This window comes from Mytilus trossulus, chromosome 1, assembly GCF_036588685.1.
Source record: "Mytilus trossulus isolate FHL-02 chromosome 1, PNRI_Mtr1.1.1.hap1, whole genome shotgun sequence".
NCBI lineage: Eukaryota > Metazoa > Mollusca > Bivalvia > Mytilida > Mytilidae > Mytilus > Mytilus trossulus.
The window spans coordinates 43,027,181-43,047,161 of NC_086373.1; the positions used below are offsets into that span (position 1 = coordinate 43,027,181).

Sequence of the window (19,981 nt, forward strand, 5' to 3'; positions counted from 1 at the left end):
GCCTACAAATAGTTGATTTACATCATGGATCTAAGTCACGAGGAACTACAAGAAGATTGCGATTGCAGTCACCTGGTTAAACTAGTTGAGTCCGGCTCAGCATATCCAGTGTAACACACTGAATCGGATTTAAAGTTAAACGTACAGGCAACAGGTAAGGTAACAATCCTTAAGAAGACCAAAGTAAATCACCCTACGAAGACGCGTTGTTCTGACTCCCAGTCTCCATGCCGATACTAATACATATAAACGATTGACGAAGAAATACCAATTTTAAAGTTTTTGATTTGACTGAAGGGAAATCCAACAATGAGGCATACCGTATTCGGAGGCGAACACATTACCACGAGACCACCGATTGGGAGGTGGACTTATAGTTTTAAAAAACAAGAACAATCATATTCGAAAACTTTCCATTTTCTAACTGTTTATCTTATACTAGGTTTATAGCACAATAATGGTTCACGAAAATGTGGTAAAATATATTTGTTCAATGTCGTTTTCATTTTTATTCAAATAAATCACCAATGAATATTGGGTTGTATCAAAGATAATCGTTTTTTGGGAAGCTGTTCTAAAGTGATCCGATATTTACTTCATGCAATTTTAAGACTCAATAATAGCCTTAACAATATTTTTTTCTATATATAGTTTTTGATTAAAGCCCGTAACGTCTGCCCTTTTTAGTCCCTGGTCATATCTTACAACTGTGTCTTGTCATTTTTTAAATACATTTATTCATCAAGTTACAATAAATAAAGATGAAAAAATATGTGTATACTATTTGTGGTGGTGTTTTTTTTTTTATGTAATCGGTTAAGTGTTCGGTGATATATGTGCGGTGATAGGTTATCAAAATATTTTATCAAAACTCCAAACAAAAAAGGACCGGTGTCTTAAAGCACTCAAGATATGTGTTTTATGACAGAGGGAAAACATTCTGCAAAGAATACGATGTCTTCTCTAAACATTATGTTCTTACATAGCACCACTCTACCAATAGTAGACAACAAAAACACAAACGAATTGTGAAAAAGGATATTGTTATAAAATAAATATATTTAAAATAATTCCATATATTTTTGATCGAGTATAATTCGAAAATGTTACGTAAAAGATTTTCATCCGTATTGATTTACGAAATCAAAAATATATCCCCCCCCCAAAAAAAAGGAATTAGAAACCAGGGAAATTATCAAGAAATAATCTAAACATTTTTTTAAAGATGTAGTAGGCTTACACATATAATTTAATTATTTGGATACATTTCTATTGATATGTATATAATGATGGACAAAATTTTTATGCTGACTGTTAAAACTTTAAATAATAAAATAATAGCATGTTTTTATTACCCTTTCGTGAAACTTGCTCGCAGCGAAATAACGATATGACAAGAAATCACGTAGTAATTCGTTCCATTATCAACATCCAGTTACCGTAAAATTAACTTTTTAACTGAAAGTTTACGAAAACAAATGAACATCAAAATGCCATGTTACCACTTCTCCAGATAAAATCAAACTAACATACCCATTGTACTGGAAATTAATTAAACACGTTTCATCTAAAATCATAAGTATGTTAGTATCTATGTACCCGTTGAAAAAATTAAATCCAGTCAGTAAAAATATTTGAAAGGTACATAGTAAGTAAGAGTCTGTCCGATTTCTGTTGGATTCTTAGGCTTAAAACATATAAAATAAATATCTGGCAAATAATAGCTACAAAGTCCTTCTAATAACCAAACAAAAAAGTACAGGATATTGCCACTTTTTTCACTCCAGTTGCCGAACCAGACGGGCCACACCAATAGTGTTGATTTTTTTTTGGGTATTGTGTTACCTACCCGAAGAGGTACATTGTTACCAAATTTGATGATTCTATCGTTTAAAAAAGTGTGGTTCCAATTTGCACTTATGAGAAGTAAAAATTAATCTAAGAACATTTTGACAATCGTTTTATATATCATGGTTTAATGTGACCATTGTAGATACAAAAAGTATTTTCTTTAATTGTCACCGATTACTGACGCATCGTACTCTTCACAACTTCACCCTAAGATTGCAGATTGTGACTCATCGCCTGATCAATAATTCCGATGTTTCCTCCGGTAACACTGATTATAAAGGAACTTGAACTGTTTTCTTATTAAAGTGATTATAGTAGGATGCTCATGCGTCTCTTTCTATTTATTTTTAACTCGCCTGGCCCACAGATATAGATAGAGATAAACTGTGAACCGCGATAATGTTCAGCAAAGCAAGATCTACAAATAAGTTAATGACAAAAATGGTCAGTTGACGCTTTATAGTCATGTTTTACCATTTTTTCGTAAATTTTTGTAATCGTTTACAAATCTTCTCCTCTGAAACTACTGGACTAAATCTAACAAAACTTGGCCACTATTATCCATGGGGTATATAGTTTAAACTTTAAAAATATGTGGGATGACCCAGCCAACCAACCAAGATGGGCGCCATGATTAAAAATATAACATAGAGGTAAAATGTAGATTTTGGCTTTAAATTATGAAACAAAAGCATCTAGAGCAATTCTGACTTGGTAAAATTGTTTATCAAGTCATGCAAGATCTGTCTGCTCTTACATTTTCAGATAACTCAGACAACCGGTTGTTGGATTACTGCCCCTGAATTGGTAATTTTTAAAGGAAATTTACCGTTTTTGGCTATTATCTTGATTATTTTTAAAGATAAAGATAAGCTGTAAACAGCAATAATGTTCAGCAAAGTAAGATCTAAAAAAAGTCAAGATGACCATAATTTTAAGTTGGTCCCTTTTATAGTAAATTTGTAAATTTTTACTCTGTTACTAATGGGCCAAGTTCATTATAGATAAAGGTAATTGAAAGCAACAAGAATATTAAGTAAAGTAAGAACTTCAAACACATCACCATTACCAAAACACAATTTTGTCATGAATCCATCTGTGTCCTTTGTTTAGTGTGCACATAGACCAAGGTGAGCGACACAGGCTCTTAATAGTCTCTAGTTTTTATTTGTGTACATTTTGCAGTCTGTTTGCACATGATTTTGATGGTTGTCTTCTTCTTTTGATTAAAACTTCTAATTGCCTCTTTGACGTTTTTAATTAAAACGAATCAACAACTGTGTATGCCATTGTGTCGAAAAATCGGGCATGGATATATTAATTTATCTTACGTCTGTCTGACCGTCCGTACTTTACGGTCGTATGATGCATGTTTGTCCGGTTCACTCCTCCAACAGTTTTCAATGTAGAACTTTATTTTATGCAAAGTTTTATTGGTGTTTTTCCATACGATACAAGGTAAAATAGTTTGCCCTATAACACCAATTCATCTTTTCATATAGGACTTAATAGCTCATAAAAGGTCATTTAACAAAATTTAGGCAGGTTCTTGTTTTTCCTTCTTTTGATTTGAGACCATAATAATACTAAATTTTAAATGTAAGGTAAAAGTCCGGGTCAGCCTTTTTCCGCCATTTGCTTTTGTTTAACTATCCACAAATGACAACTTCAAGATTGTTAACTGTATCATTTCGTTGTGTGGTTATACATGCTTGGGAACATAATTTGACAAACTATTATAACTTCTATAATTTTCAAGTTAGAACTTTAATATTCTGCAGCTACTCTATTCGTGCATCTACTAGTGGTATTTATATTATCACGATTTTGATTTTATAAATCTGTCTCACGAAACTGGCAATATACAGTGAATCCTTTTTAAACTTAACCTCTTAGGAACTTCAGATTTTTTTTTCGTTTTTTAGCATGTAGATGTTCGGTTTAATCAGATTCAGAACACATACAATTTAAAATGATTGAAATTGTTTATTGTTTCAGACAGTTTTTTTTCGGTTTTAAAACATTCAGTTAAGATAGACTTCACTGCATTTTTCAAAAGGGCAACATTATGTTTTTTTTCTACAATTCTAAACTTATGGTTTGCAAATTGTTTGAACACATATCTAAGGGGTACATACTATATGAATACCCGCGGGAATTTCATTTTCTCCATATTTTCGGCAAATAACAGAATGTTGAACTTTCTATTTATATGTCCTTGAATTTTCTATGTTTTTTTTTTGTCCTCGAGACAAATAAGATGAAGTTCAAAAATAAGCAAAGACATTTTAAAAAGTATACAAGAAATCAAATAGCAAACAACCTACGAGGTTCAAGTTAATGACCGCGAATCATGATTTTATAATCGTCAGGTTTTAATTTACTGAAATCAGCTTCGGGTTATTTTGACTATTTTATTGTCAAGACACGAATGGTTACAGTTGAAAAACTATCTCTTAACCAGTACAGTGCTTAGGTATATAAAGAGGTTTATTCTTCTGGTGTCTTTACCGCATTAGAGAAAGATGATCAAGTTACTTGCTATTTGTATGTTACTTGGACTAACAGTCGGTAAGTCATTAAAGAAATTCGGTTTCAATACTTTCAACGAGTATGACATTGATATTAACCTTTTTGTTTATTTAGAATCCTTATAGTCTTAAAGTCATAGCAACATAGCAAACGAGTGGTTTTCTTATTATATATGTACATGTTTGTAAACTAAATTAAGACATTTGTTACACTTATTTCGAATCCATAATATATTATCGACAAACCACAGTTTCCAGGAAAAGTTTGCTTTCGTGCTAATAAATGTTTATTAACTTTTTTTTTTTTGGGGGGGGGGGTTGCCGAAGTTTATAAAACGTGATTTTTTAAGAAACAATCAGTACAAAATTATGAAGCATGTGAAAACTCAGTGAGATTACAGACATGCAACAGAGCGATGTTTATTTTTTTCATGTTTTCCATTCGTTTTTTGTTTGTTTGATAAATTTTGGAAAAACAAACAATTGTTCAAATATTTCGTGTATTAGTTTGATTTTTTTAGAAGACACATCTATATAACTTCAACGTTTATTGACCGTTGCTTTTATCACGATGGCACTTGCGCTGTGCCGGTTTGCGAAATACTAACGAGGGGTTTCCTGATTAAGATCACTGCATGATACGGAGAATCTAAAATAAAAGGGGAAGAATTAGTGAACGGATAGATAGTAAATGAATATCAGTACATGTCTGAAGATTTTAATAAGACAAATAGAACATTTTCCTGTAGTTTTAATTTGCAAAAACGTTCAGTTTAAAAAAAAGTATTTACGGCTTCGTTTTTTTTAACATTACTTTTGATTATAAATTAAAGATGGTTTGTATACATGTGTTGTCTTACCGTTTGTAGAATTATCTGTTCATGATTCGAGAACGATTTATCGGTATTTGGATAATTTCAGGATTCCGGCTTAAATCCAGATTCCTACAGAATCGACTAAGGCCACGATATGGACCAATGAGTATCGTCGGTGGATACGACGCATACGAAAATGCCGTTCCATGGCAGGTAATCTCAAAATGTTGTACAGTGTTTTATAAAATTTGTAAATGTTATTGAAGTTTTAATCCGAGTTTTCGTAATAAATCAAGTAAAACTAAGTTATGTTGATGATACAAGACACTAGTTAGAGATTTCTCTACGCTCGACTAACTGCACTGCAGAACATTAGAAATGACTTCACATTCGTTTTATGCTTAAAATTTTGATGGTATCAGTTTGGCTATAGTAATATTTTTCAAACACAACTCTTGTTTAGTGTCTAGGGGTGTTCAATGACCTTTACTTGACGTTAACAGTTTTAGTTTAAACAGTATTTATTAATGAAAAATTACAAGAATATAATATTACAATGTTACATGTAGTTCAAATATGGGATTCGGAAGCAAGTTTGGAAAAACTTATATAAATCAGTCTCTCGACAGTTTTGAATATTATTAAATTAAATGCTTAATGTCTGATGACCTGGGATTATACCAACAGCTTATTTCCCTCTAAGGACGTTCAACACCACCATACAATCAAGGCTGTTTTTGCCGGATGTCAAAACAATATGTTTACTTGTTTTGCTTTGGAACATGTCATACTTCGAACAATTAGATGAGTTAATGACCTTGACTCAAGGAGGATTTTGTTATTTTTCATCAGTTATCCACAGGTTATAAAATTGAGACTTTGTCAATACTGGTACATCTATTGCAACTATTTAAACAAATCTTCAAGTTTTAAATGTGGGTCCTTTATGAACTATCAGTGAACAGATCAATGTAAGCTTAGTGATATTTGAATAAAAATGCTTTATGTGTCTGTACTAAGTCAGGAGTTGTCATTGGTTCACGTCTGTCATATTTGTTTTTCGTAAATTGATGTGTTATAAATTATGCCGTTAGTTTTCTCAATTCTCATATTTTTCATGTCGGAACCTTCTACAGCCGACTATACGTACGGTATGGTTTTTTTTTCTCATTGTTGTACAGTTGCCTATAATTGCTCACATCCACCTTATGTGAACTTTATTGGATAGTTGTCTCATTGGCAATCATATAACATCTCCTTATTTTTATATTTATATGTACAAATAATAAGAAATTATTATTTTTAAAAACACTAAAATATACAATCAAAATGTTCATCTTTTATTTTAGGTTTCTATCAAAGATAATGAAAACAACCACTTTTGTGGTGGCTCGTTGGTTAAAGGAAAAAATGGTTTAGCCGTAGTTACTGCTGCGCATTGTGTCAGTGATGGGTAAGTCGTTTCGTCTTTTACTACTGAATATCAACGAATAAATTAATTTTGGATGTAACATGTCTTCTGATTGGCGTATAAGAGATGATTGTAATATTTGTTTCTGTCTATTCGAAATAACATAAAAATGTGGTGCACACTGTTGAATTACCTGCTAAGGACGTTATTCAGTGTGCACAACATTTTTATGCCCCATTTATTATTATGTCCCATTTATGGGCATTATGTTTTCTGGTCTGTGCGTCCGTCCGTTCGTCCGTCCGGGCGGACGAACGAACGTGCGTACGTACATAAGTCCAAACATCCCAAAGTTGGTTTCCATTCTCTACTTTTAGCTTGCCTCCACTAAATATTATGAAACTTATAAAGATAATTACCACAATAACAGATCACAGAATTGTGATGGCGTACCTTTATAACGTTTAACGCATCCTGGGGCATCATCTTTGGTGGCGTCAGTGTTACTGTTGTAGAATGTCCCTGTACAACGTTTCAATTTCAAACTTGCCTCAGCAAATTGTTTTGGAACTTTTTTACAATGCTTATTACTACAAAACTCGGAACAAATTCGAATTTTGGTGGAGTCCCTTTATAACGTTATATGCGAGCGGAGGTATCATCTGTGTTCAAGAGTGACACATTCTCCATTTATTAACAAAATGTCTTTTTGATTATTCTCTAAAATAGTTCATCTTCTAGATTTAATCGCATTGAATTAAACAATAGCTATATTTACGAATATTATCTTTGCATTAGCCTACTATACGCTTAATTAAAATTGCAAGAGTCGATACATATTACATTTACGCCAGACAACTCGTTTATCGTGCATTTTATTTTAAAGAGCTCAGGCCTCAAGTATTCAGGTTGTAGTTGGGAGGCATTCCTTAACACAGCAGTCTACATCTGAGAAAACTTATCAAGTCAGCGAGATAAAAAATCATCCCCAATACCATTCGGAAACCATGGACAATGATATAGCGGTATTGTTTGTTCAAGGTGAAATATCAGAAACAGAACAAGTCGGACCGATTCAACTTCCGAAAGAAGACTCTAGTGTCTTTAATGGTCAGGAATGCTTAATTTCAGGATGGGGCGCTCTTAAAGAAGGTATAATATATTTTTTGCATTTAATGCAATATTTCATTTTTATCTTTAACAAGTATATTTGTTAGTCAAAACTGTTAGGAACAAGATACGACATATTGGTTTGAAACGTTGATTAATCTAAAAACCAGAAATAATGTTTGTGGGTGTGTGTGTGTGTGTTTTGCCAGATCTAACCATTCTTATATTAAATGAATAAGACAAATTCAATGCATACAAATAAATAAGTTATTGTATTAACATACATCAATGTGAATATAAAATAAAAGAAGGTGTGGTATGATAACCAATGAGACAACTCTCCATAAGAGACCAAATGACACAGAAATTAATAGCTATATGGCCTTCAACAATGAGCAAAGCCACGGTCTACTGGATTGTATCTATGTCAAAAATGGTTCTATGTTAAGCTATGTTGCACAGTGATAACCAACTTGTTACATACCAAACATTGAAAATGTGTATTTTAGTATAAGTATCATACTAAAATTGAGATTGGAAATGAGGAATGTGTCAAAGAGACAACAACCCGACCATAGAGCAGACAACAACCGAATGCCACCAATGGGTCTTTAATGCAGCGAAAGGACTCCTTTAGCTGGCCCCTTAACAAATATGATTACTAGTTCAGTGATAATGGACCTCATACTGAACACCGAATTATACAAAAGAAACTAAAATAAAAAATCATACAAGACTAACAAAGGCCAGAGGCTCCTGACTTGGGACAGGCGCAAAATGCGGCGGGGTTAAACATGTTTTTGGGATCAACCCTCCCCCTATACCTCTAGCCAATGTAGAAAAAAAACACGCAACAATACGCACAGTAAAACTCATTTTAAGAGAAGTCCGAGTCCGATATCAGAATAGCCTGAATAGGTAACAAAAGAAACTAAACAAAATGACAGTAATACATAAATTAACAAAGGCCTACTAGCAGTAACTGACATGACAGCTCCAGACCTCAATTAAACTGACACAATTCCTCCCGTTAGGGGTTTAGTATTATACCATGATAAAATATACGAGAGGAACATAACCATCACATAATAAATACTATCACATAAGACAGCTATGGCGTTCCATAATAACCCGTGTCGTGTTGTTTTTATAGACTGGTAGAACAAAAGCGATTCTATCAACTGGTAACATGTATTCAGATTTTATTTGTGATTATATATTGATCGTTTGTAAAAATATACATTCCGAAACTTGTTATTTTTCGGACGAGAATAGATAATACAATATGATCAATTCTGATAATTTTCTTAATGTGTGTTCAGACAATAATTAAATGTTATGGTTTTGCAGGAGAAGAAGGGCCTGACAAATTGCAAGAGGCTTGGGTTGATCTATTCTCTAATGCTATGTGTTATGGAAAATACGGAGACGGATTTAACAGAAATTTAATGATTTGTGGGGGTAAAGAAGAGGGAGGTGTTGATTCCTGTCAGGTAAAACCAATTTCTTAGGCCAAACAAAAAAGTATGTGTGTTTACTGTCACATGCTGAAAAAAAATAAGGTGGGTAGGTAGGATTTTTTATTTATACTTTTTTTTTTTACATTGAGTCTATGGGAGCAACATTGTAACTTTAACCACGCTTATCAAAAATGAAAAAACCTGTAGGGTAGGGGATAAAAAAAAATAGGGTAGGTAGGGGTACAGTAAACACGCATACTTTTTTTATTTGGCCTTATCGTGAATTTCTTCACAGACTAAACAAGAAGTTCATATTTTTCTTGCAAGAGGTCAATTATATTTCTTATTCATTTGTAACTCATTTACAAACAAGTAAATATGTTGAAACTACAATTTTTGCACCTATGAACAGATTTCGAAATATAAGGTTTCGCAAAATATAGGCCCAAACCCTAACTTATCATAATTTAGAACATAAAAATTAAGATATGTACCAAGTATGGTTGATGTAAAACATAATGCTCTCTTACTATATATTTCAAAAGATATGCGCGATAAGGTACAATAAGGTCCATATTTGGCATATTTCAGAGAAATTTCAAATTTCTTGATCTTAATTCATAGGGGAAAATGGCAAAACTTGTAAATTTGTGTTAGAGCTCCACTGATGAGTCATATGTAGACGAAACGAGCGTATGACGTTCTCCGTTCGCTAGTGATGAGTGTTCAATTTTATTTTTTCCCCTTGTGTTTAAACTTTTGAGTATATTTAGTATATTTAAGAGAAGGATAATTAACGAACCGCAGAAACTTGATATTTTATGAGATTGTGTAAATACATATAAAGAAAGCTTCTCTTAAACCATATATTTTGTTGTTGTTTCTTGACTGTGCACGTTTTCTGCAATAAGTTAATGTGGATGGCTTATTTTTATAAACTATTATTTACTTCATTTTCGTTAAAAGAATGAATACAACATTTGACGAAGATATGACAATGATATTAATAGTGGTAAATGTTTCAACCAATAAAGTAATATCTTGAAATGTTCACTGAAATTTTGCTTACGTTAATTTTGTTAAAATGAAAAATGTTTTCTCGCAAAATATCACATTGCTATTTCTTTGCGAAAAGCTGCAAAACAGATAAAATGTTAGTTAACAAAAAATAATTCAAAAAAATTAAATTGGGGGAAAATAACATTATGGTCAACTAAAACGATTTCCAAAAATGCAATGGGAAAATAAAACATATATCATTGTAAACTAAAAACTATTTTCAAAAATATAATGGGGATAAATAAGTAAATGTTCTATCAATTCAGCGAATTAAATATTCTGTTGATGACAATGGTTGAAACGTTCTTGATTAATTTTTAACGAAAGTCGCTCCTACGAGTGTTAAGTGTACTTTGAATTGTAACATTGGTTTTATCTGTTAAACAGGGTGATTCCGGAGGACCATTTGCATGCTTTGACGATGACTGGAATCCAATCCTTGTTGGTAAGTACATGTAAATAGACCACTTTCGAGTTCATCCGTCACCGGAAAAAACTCGTCAATTATACGCGCCTTTATGACGTCATTTACCAGATAGAGGGATCGCCTGTATCCCTGCACTATTTACGTTCATCAAGCGTCTTAGTGATCGTCATTGTACAGATAAACTAGGAATAATGGTTGTTCTTTATGTACTTAATGACAATTCCCTAATGACAGCAGTGCTGATTTTCAATTTTGAGAATTCAATTTGCCGATTAATTTGTACAATATAAAATTATAGTTTTCCAACCACTCGCTCAACATTGAATGGAAGTGACGACGCCCCTAAACGCACAAATGACGTTCACTAAAACCAGAGTTTTTGACTGAAATGCATCGAACTTGAAAGTTGTCTATTAGGGAAACCTTAGTTGTTGTTATTGTTTCTCCGCTTAAGATTAAACTGCATATCTTTATCCTGGTATGACAATAACATCGTCATCTGATTATAATTTGTGCTTTGAACTGTATCCGGGTTTGGGAGGGATACTTAAGAAAAATTGGGAATGGCTATACTTAGGAAACAAATATTAAAACGGATGAAAACTAAAGAAAAAGATACTAATGAGGTATTTAGAAATTGTAAGTCGAAGAGCAGGCAAGAAAAACGACACAAAGAAACATTAATCTACAATAAACTACAGAGAAAACTAAAGATTTAGTAACACGTGTTTTTGGGGATACTAATATCATAATAAAATGTTTTCATGTTTTATATGACCATAAATATTTGATTAATTTTGTACATTTTAAGGCGTTACTAGCTGGGGAGAGGGCTGTGCCAGAGCTGATAAACCAGGAGTGTATGCTGATGTGTTTAAGCTAAAAAGTTGGCTGAATGGTGTGTTAGGTCTGTAATCTGTACATCTGGGGCTGCAAAGAAGACATAATTATCTCATGAAGAACTGGATTTCCTTCTCTAATCGTTACTTATATAAATAAGATATATGAATGTTGTTTTTTTTCCCTATACATGCAAAAGTTGTCTTATTGATATGTTTGGATACGCTACATTATCTATGTTGTTTTTTGTAGATTATTTTTTCTTCTTCTAACCTTCTGGTCTTTTCGATTTTTGCCATGGCGTTGTCATTTTTTTTTAATTATCTGTTGCATCTTTCAAGATCACGTGTCGAGCAAGACTTTAGTGATGATTCTAATTTTGCAAAATCATACGTGTATCGTCTCTGACTTTCATTTCGGACAAATATGAAAAAAGGCATTCACTTATATTTACAGTTCTTAGAAAACACATTTACCTGTTATCAATTTCGTATCTAAAAGTTAAGATTTATATTCAAAACCTTAGCCGACATTGTGTAGCTTTCTGCTAAAAACTGCTAGTGCAATAAATGTAGAAGTTATGGTGAGGAAACTTTTGATATTCCCCCTTTTGAACTTGAAAATTTAAAAGTAGTTTAAATCTACCAAATACATCCTTCAGATAATCATAATAAATTCATCATAGATACCAGGATTAAAATTTTGTACACCAGATGATCGATTCGTCTACAAAAAAAACCCACATCAGTGACGCTCGAATAAAAAAGTTTAAAAGACCAAATAAAATAGCGTACGAAGTTGAAGAGAATTGAGGACCTAAGAGTAAAAAATGTTTTGACTAATACAGCTAAGTTTATTTAAAATTTCTGGGGTAGAAATCCTTAGTAGAAAAATTCAAAATTCTGTAAAGATTTATTTCATAATCATGACTATATCATTGATAACTCTTGTCAGCACAGAAGTGCAGTCTACTGAGATGGTAATACCATCAAAAACAAAATTCAAACATGAAGCAGTGGCATCGACCAAGTAGTTGTAAATAATCTCATCATGGTTACTATGACTGAAATTGTGTATATCTACAAAAGACACATCAGTGATGCTTGAGTACGATGTTGAAGAGCATCGAGGACCAAAACGTTGGAAACGTTTTGCCAATAACAGCTTAGGTAATCTATTCCGGTGTAGTAAACAGTAGTATTTCGAAAATTTCACAAATTTCGTTAACTTATGATGGTAACCATATCAATGATAATTCGTGTCAACACAGAAATGTAGACTACTGGCCTGGTGGTACCCTCGGGGAGTAAACATCTCCAGCAGTGGTTGTAAACTCATCATAGATAATAGGATTAAAATTGTATACCCAAGACTCTTCAGTGACGTTTAATCAAAACAGTTAAAAAGTTAAAGCAAAGTAGGACGTTAAAACATTAAGCCCAAAAATCCAAAAGGTTTAGACGAATACAGATAGGTAACTCAAAATAAACAAATGCAAAATTGTTTGTAATTGTTTCCTTTTGTTAACATAAACAGAATAACAGAATAAGATTATGTACTATATTCTACAAAAGTAGCTGAAGTATTTTAAAAATACGCATCTGACCGATCTGCCTACCTAGAAAACCATCCTTTATAGTATACACTTTCTTTCAAAAGAATTTATAAATATTCATATTTCAAAATTGAAGTCTTTTAGACGTCTCTTCAATACAGTATAAAACAATGATTTCAAGGTCATCTGTTGCACAGAAAGGACCTTCCATATTTTCCACATAAATGATCAGAATGGTGATGTATCAGGTTCAATATTGATATAGCTAAAACTAATATCAAAATTAAATGTATACCACTGTTCAAAAGTCATTAATCGATTGAGATAAAACAAATCCGGGTTGCAAACTAAAACAGAGGGAAATACATCAATTATGAGACGAAAACAAGGGAACAACAGGAATACTGAATTACAAAAATAAAACCAAACGCCAATATACATAGAAACGAACTATTTGATAACTGCCATATTCTTGACTTGTTACAGCACATTTTATGAAAAAATAGTGGGTTGAACGTGGCTCGCCAAACCTCCTGCTTATATCGCTAAAATGACTGCAACTGGTAATAAAACTTCACACAAAAATTGTCATTCATAATAATTTTAGTTGTTAATAGAAAGATAAGAAGATATGATATGAGAGCTAATTAGACCATCCATCCTATTCAGAATGTGTATAAAGTAAAACAATTATAGGTTAGAGTACGACCTTCAACATGCGGCGCCTTCGCTCATACCGAACAGCAAGCTATACAAAAGTCATGTAAAGGGCACAAAAATGACAGTTCAAAACAATTCAAACCAACAATTTAATCTATAAAAAAACCCAAGAGGCATATATGAGCCTGACACCTTTCACCTGGCTATAATTTCAGTTTCAGGTATTGAACTTATTTGTAGATCTTACTTTGTGGAACAATTTTGTCATTTACACTTCCTATGATAGAATTAAAGATAATAATAACCCAAAACTGTAAAATTTCATAAGAATTAACTATTTCTGGATAGTAACCCAACAATAAGTTGTCCTTTTGGTCTGAAGATTAATTGACAGGTAGATCTAATTCTGTTTTACACTGTCACCTATGTCAGTTTTACTCTAACTGCTTTCATTGATTTTGAGATGAATGCGAAAAACTTCATTTGAACCCTATGTTCTATTTTTAGAAACTGAAGCTATATTTTTGAATTGATCAAATCATCCTCGAATACAATCCATAAACTAGATTACAAAAAATATTAAAAGAAGGGCAATTACTCCTTAAGGGGTCAATTAACTATTTTGATAATATAAAAAAGGAGTTTTGGTTTGACTTACTTGTAGATTTTATTTAGCTGAATATATGTTGCCATTTATAGTTTATCTTGGTCTTTTATAATATTAAAGAAAAATGAAAATAAACCCTTTACAACAGTTACCCAACAATGGGTTGTCGACCTCGTCTGAAAATTTCTTAACAGATAGATCATGACCCAGTTTATTTTTAGATATAAGCCAAAGACTGTTTTTGTCTCCCATGTTCTATTTATATTTTTATTTTTAAATTTATTTTTTTTTTTTTTTTTTTTTTTTTTTTTTTTTTTTTTTAAACATATTTATTTATAGTGGATTGGGAAACAAGTTTTGCAACTTATATTAATCCCTTTCCACTTTGCGGGTGCGAGTGCTGCCTTGTAGCGGCATTAGCCTACTCTTTTTCGAAATCTACAAGGGTGTCTTTAACGTGCAAGAGATGTGGCTCTCTCTTAACACGGGCCAGCCATTTATCGTCCCCGTCCGACGGACTATCATCGTTTCCTCAAGACCATACTTGCAAATGGTGTCAAGGGAGAGCCGAAAATTGGGTTCCTGAAATTTTCATCCCAAACGGGAATAGAACCAGGAACCCTTGTGTTAGTAGTCCGATGCACTAACCACTACACCACGGCTCTTCTATTTATAGCCATGGCAGCCATGTGTGTTGATGGATTACAACATCGGATACAATTTATAAACTAAATACCCTTAGGAACATTCAGTTTAGTTTGATAGTGTTGGTCTCAGTAGTTTTAGAGAAGAAGATTTTGAAAAAGTAATAGGCTTACACGAAAATTTCAACATTTTAATCAAGGGCAATAACTCCATAAAGATTCAATTGACTATTTTTATCATTTGTGTATTTGTATATCATTCTTAGTTAAACAAATTTGCCTTTTAAAATTTCTCTCTGTCTAAAACTAATATTAAAGATAATAACCAAAAACAGTAAGTTTTCAAAAAAATAAACTATTTCGGACAGTAACCCTATGATAGGTGGTCCAATTAGTCTGAAAATTTCAGAGCAGATAGGGTTTGACTTATTCATTACTTCAACTCATGTCACTTTTGCTCTAACTGCTTTTTTTTTTTGGAAAAAACCAAAAACTGCTACGTTTAGCTATGGCGCCCAAGTTTGTTAATTTTTTGCAAACATGATGAATAAATTGTGTAAAATTTACTTTAAAGGGTAATAACTCATTAAGGGATCAATTGACAATTTTGGTCATTAATCTTTTTTTTTGTGTAGATCTGACTTTGCTGAACATTTTTGCTATTTACAGTTTATCTTTATAGTCAAAAATATTCAAGATAATAACCAAAAACTGCAAAATTTCATGAAAATAACCAATTAAGTGGCAGCAATCCAACAATGTGTTGATTAATTCATCTGAAAATTTCAGGGCTGTTAGATCATGACCTTTTTTTTTCACTATGTCAGATTTGCTCTAAATGATATTTTGTTTTTAGATATGAGCCAAAAACTGCAGTTGTTCTATTTTAAGCCATGGTGACCATATGTTTGTTGATGGATGAAAGTTGATGTTGATGGCCCAGTAGTTTCAGAGAAGATTCTTGAAATAGTTTAAGACGATGACGACGTCACATGACGGACGAAGACGGACACCAAGTGAAGGCATTAGCTTACATGTGGACCTTCGCGTCCGGTGTGCTGAAAAGACATGAGATTCACTTATATGATCAACATCAACGAACAACAACCACAGAACAACAGGCTTTTGACTTGTGACTGGTGCAAAGAAATGCAGCTGGTTTAAATAAAGGCAAACGTAGTATATCGCTGTTCAAAAGTCATAAATCGATTGAGAGAAAACAAATCCAGATCACAAACCAAAACAGAGGGAAACACATCAACCAAAAGAGGAAAACAAACAAACAACAGAAATACAAATGTACTGAAGTGCAACAAAAAAACGACAATGCACAGAAACAAACTATTGGATAACAACTGCCATATTCCTGACTTGGTACAGGACATTTTAAGAAAAAATGGTTGGTTGAACCTGCTTTTGTGGCTAGCAAAACCTCGTGCTTTCTGGCAATGACGGTTTAATACACCGCTAAATGAATATTACATGACAAAAATACAATACAAATAAATGAAAACAGGACCGAGAAATACATTTTAAAGATAATTATACATTTCGACATGTAAAACACAGAATATCAACGAATACCTAAAATAATTTAGGATAGTACACAAAACAGCATAAAAGAATAACTAACTGTGCGTCAAGCGAATGTATCAACGCCAAAAAAAATGACGTCACAGCTTAATTTAAAAAAAAAGGATTTAAATTGAGATTCTATCTTATTTTTGGGAAATCATTTTAGAAATTCATATTTTACGTCACTTTGTGTGTTGATGGCTTTGGCTAACTCTGCTGTGTAATTTTATGTGAAGGTTTAGGTTGTTTTATGTAATGTATCCGTTTTTATTCTGTAGTTAGTCACCACTTCGGTTTTATCATGTACATCTATTATATAGTCATTTTATAAAATTTACTGTTTACAAAGTATGAATTATTTTAAATAATAAGGATATTCTTATCCCAAATAGAAAACCCTAGCTGTATTGGTCACAACTTTTGGTCCTCAGTGCTCTTCAACTTTGTACTTGTTTTGGCTTTCGAACTTTTTTCATCTGAGCGTCACTGGTTGGTCTTGTGTGGACGAGACGCACGCCTGGCGTATTAAATTTTTAACCTGGTACCTTTTGTTAGCTATTATTCGAGTGTTTCTCTGTCCTTTATGTTCTCCCATTTATTTGTATTGTAGTCCTGACATGTAATCTTGTCATTTTAATGATATATTTAACGTTGCCATTAAAGCAGGAGGTTTGGCATGTCACAAAACCAGGTTCAACCTACCTTTTTTTTTTAAATGTCCTGTACCAAGTCAGGAAAATTGCCATTGTTATATTATAGTTTCTGTGTGTTTTACATTTTAATGTTGTGTTTCTGTTGTGTCGTAGTTCTCCTTTAATATTTGATGCGTTTCCCTCAGTTTTAGTTTGTTACCCGGATTTGTTTTTGTTTTTTTTTCTCAATCGATTTATGAATTTCGAACAGCGGTATACTACTGTTGCCTTTATTTATGTTTGTAATTTTGTTATTTGATGTATTTTATAACAATTTCAAGAATTGTGAAATTAATAGTATTATCTAACAATGTCGGCATTTCTTCTAAATCAAACTGTAAAACAAATAAATCCTGTATATGTAGAAGCTTTTAACTAAAATCATATAAATGACCTAGGTGATTAATTGTTCTTACTTTTTCATTCGAATAGAAAATAAAAAAAGAATTACGAATACAAACGATAAGACATTAAACAATATCCAAGCAGAATTACAAATAAAATATCATAACTAAATACATAAATGTTGGATAAACAAAAACCGAGGAACGTCTTACAACAATGCGAATTCACACTCAGCAAACCTGTCATATTCGGGAAAAGGTCACGTTCGGTAAGACAAGACGATGTAAATGGTAATCCACAATATAAGACGTGGTAAAAATGTACTTAGTTAGTTTAGACACAGTGACACCGTAGTGATCAACCAAATCGTGATAGTGGCCATAAAATTTATGGAGTGTCATTTTTAATCTTTCCTCCTCAAAACTTTATTACAGCAGTTACTGCGTGAGGAGCACACTTCTTTATATGAAGTCCCTATAGTGTGAACATAACGTATCAACTGATTGTGCATAGGGTATATTACTGCTGAATGAGAAATGAGAAATTGATAATTGGGAAGTTGAAATCATCCCGTTTGTCATAGATGTTAGTATGAAATCGTCCATCTGTGTAAAGAGAAGCGATCAAGGTATGAATTCGAAGCAGTCCATCTTGTATTAGTATTATCCTTAATTTCAAGATCACTGGGATATATGAGATGCAAGTACTGGCTGAAATATATATGGGTTATTCAGTAATAGGTTATCATCAATTTACCTGAATTTAAAATTAAAGAGTAAAATTAAAATTAAATTAAAATTGCGCAAGGTGCTTTTTTAGCTCACCGGGCCCGAAGGGCCAAGTGAGCTTTTCTCATCACTTGGTGTCCGTCGTCCGTCGTCCGGCGTTAACTTTTACAAAAATCTTCTCCTCTGAAACTACAGGGCCAAATTTAACCAAACTTGGCCACAATCATCATTGATGTATCTAGTTTAAAATTTGTGTTTTTTGGCCTGGCCAACCAACCAAGATGGCCGCCATGGCTAAAAATAGAACATAGGGGTAAAATGCAGTTTTTGGCTTATAACTCAAAAACCAAAGCATTTAGAGCAAATCTGACATGGGGAAAAATTGTTTATCAGGTCAAGATTTATCTGCCCTGAAATTTTCAGATGAATCAGACAACCCACTGTTGGGTTGCTGCCCCTAAATTGGTAATTTTTAGGAAATTTTACTGTTTTTGGTTATTATCTTGAATAGCAATAATGTTCAGCAAAGTCAGATTTACAAATAAGTCAACACGACCAAAATGGTCAGTTGACCCCTTTAGGAGTTATTGCCCTTTATAGTCAATTTTTAACCATTTTTCGTAAATCTCCATGATCTTTTACAAAAATCTTCTCCTCTGAAACTACTAGGCCAAATTAATCCAAAATTGGCCACAATCATCATTGATGTATTTAGTTTAAAATTTGTGTTTTTTGACCCATGCTTTGGTTTTTGAGTTATAAGCCAAAAACTGCATTTTACCCCTATGTTCTATTTTTAGCCGTAGCGGCCATCTTGGTTGGTTTGCCCGGTCACAAAGCACAGTTTTTAAAACTAGATAGCCTAATAATGATTCTGGCTATGTTTGGTAAAATTTGGCCCAGTAGTTTCAGAGGAGAAGATTTTTGTAAAAGTTAACTAAGATTTACAAAAAATGGAGAAAAATTGGGTTGCTGCCCCTGAATTGGTGATTTTAAGTAAATTTTGCTGTTTTGGGTTATTATCTTGAATATTATTATAGATAGAGATAAACTGTAAACAGCAATAATGTACAGCAATTTAAGACTCAAAAATAAGTCAAAATGACCAAAATGGTCAATTGCCCCCCTAAGAAGTTGTTGTCCTTTATAATCAATTTTTAACAATTTTCATAAAATTTGTAAATTTTTACTAACATTTTCTTCTGAAACTACACGGACAAGTTCATTATAGATAGAGATAATTGTAAGCAGCAAGAATGTTCAGTAAAGGAAGATGTACAAACACATCACAATCACCTAAACAGAATTTTGTCATGAACTGTCTGCTTCCTTTTTTTATTCACATATGCCAAGGTGAGCGACACAAGCTCTTTAGAGCCTCTAGTTTTTTGTCTTTTGGAATTTTCTAAATGACTTCTGCTTCATACGAGTACAAAAATAAATTGTACACATTAGAATACCGAATGTCTGTTGAAATGTCAATTATCCAAACTCAACAAATGTATTGGCGATCAAAAAGTCCATCATTTTGGTAATATCATCTTCAGGACTAGTATATTTTCTGTTGGTATCGGTGTGGTTTTTCACAAATTAAGAATTGTTATAACCCAAAACAAGAAATTTTAACTACGATTCCCGTTTTTGTAGAAAAAAAATTAAATGTTTTTACAA

The 19,981-nt window shown here is 32.6% G+C and overlaps 1 protein-coding gene across 1 annotated transcript; it reads left to right on the forward strand.

Annotated features, from left to right (window-relative positions):
* Nucleotides 1–4,267: 4,267 nt before the first annotated feature.
* LOC134724976 (trypsin-like) lies at nucleotides 4,268–11,678 on the forward strand. Its single transcript, XM_063588414.1, has 7 exons — nucleotides 4,268–4,422; nucleotides 5,304–5,410; nucleotides 6,547–6,650; nucleotides 7,495–7,760; nucleotides 9,069–9,211; nucleotides 10,625–10,682; nucleotides 11,476–11,678. The coding sequence occupies exons 1-7, from the start codon at nucleotides 4,377–4,379 to the stop codon at nucleotides 11,577–11,579; spliced, it is 828 nt and encodes a 275-aa protein (XP_063444484.1). The 5' UTR covers nucleotides 4,268–4,376; the 3' UTR covers nucleotides 11,580–11,678.
* Nucleotides 11,679–19,981: the final 8,303 nt, after the last annotated feature.

Coding starts and splice junctions, on each gene's coding strand:
- LOC134724976 (XM_063588414.1), top strand. CDS start 4,377: ATGATCAAGTTACTTGCTATTTGTATGTTACTTGGACTAACAGTCG. Junction 6,651..7,494: donor GCGCATTGTGTCAGTGATGG/GTAAGTCGTTTC, acceptor TTTATTTTAAAG/AGCTCAGGCCTCAAGTATTC. Junction 7,761..9,068: donor ATGGGGCGCTCTTAAAGAAG/GTATAATATATT, acceptor ATGGTTTTGCAG/GAGAAGAAGGGCCTGACAAA.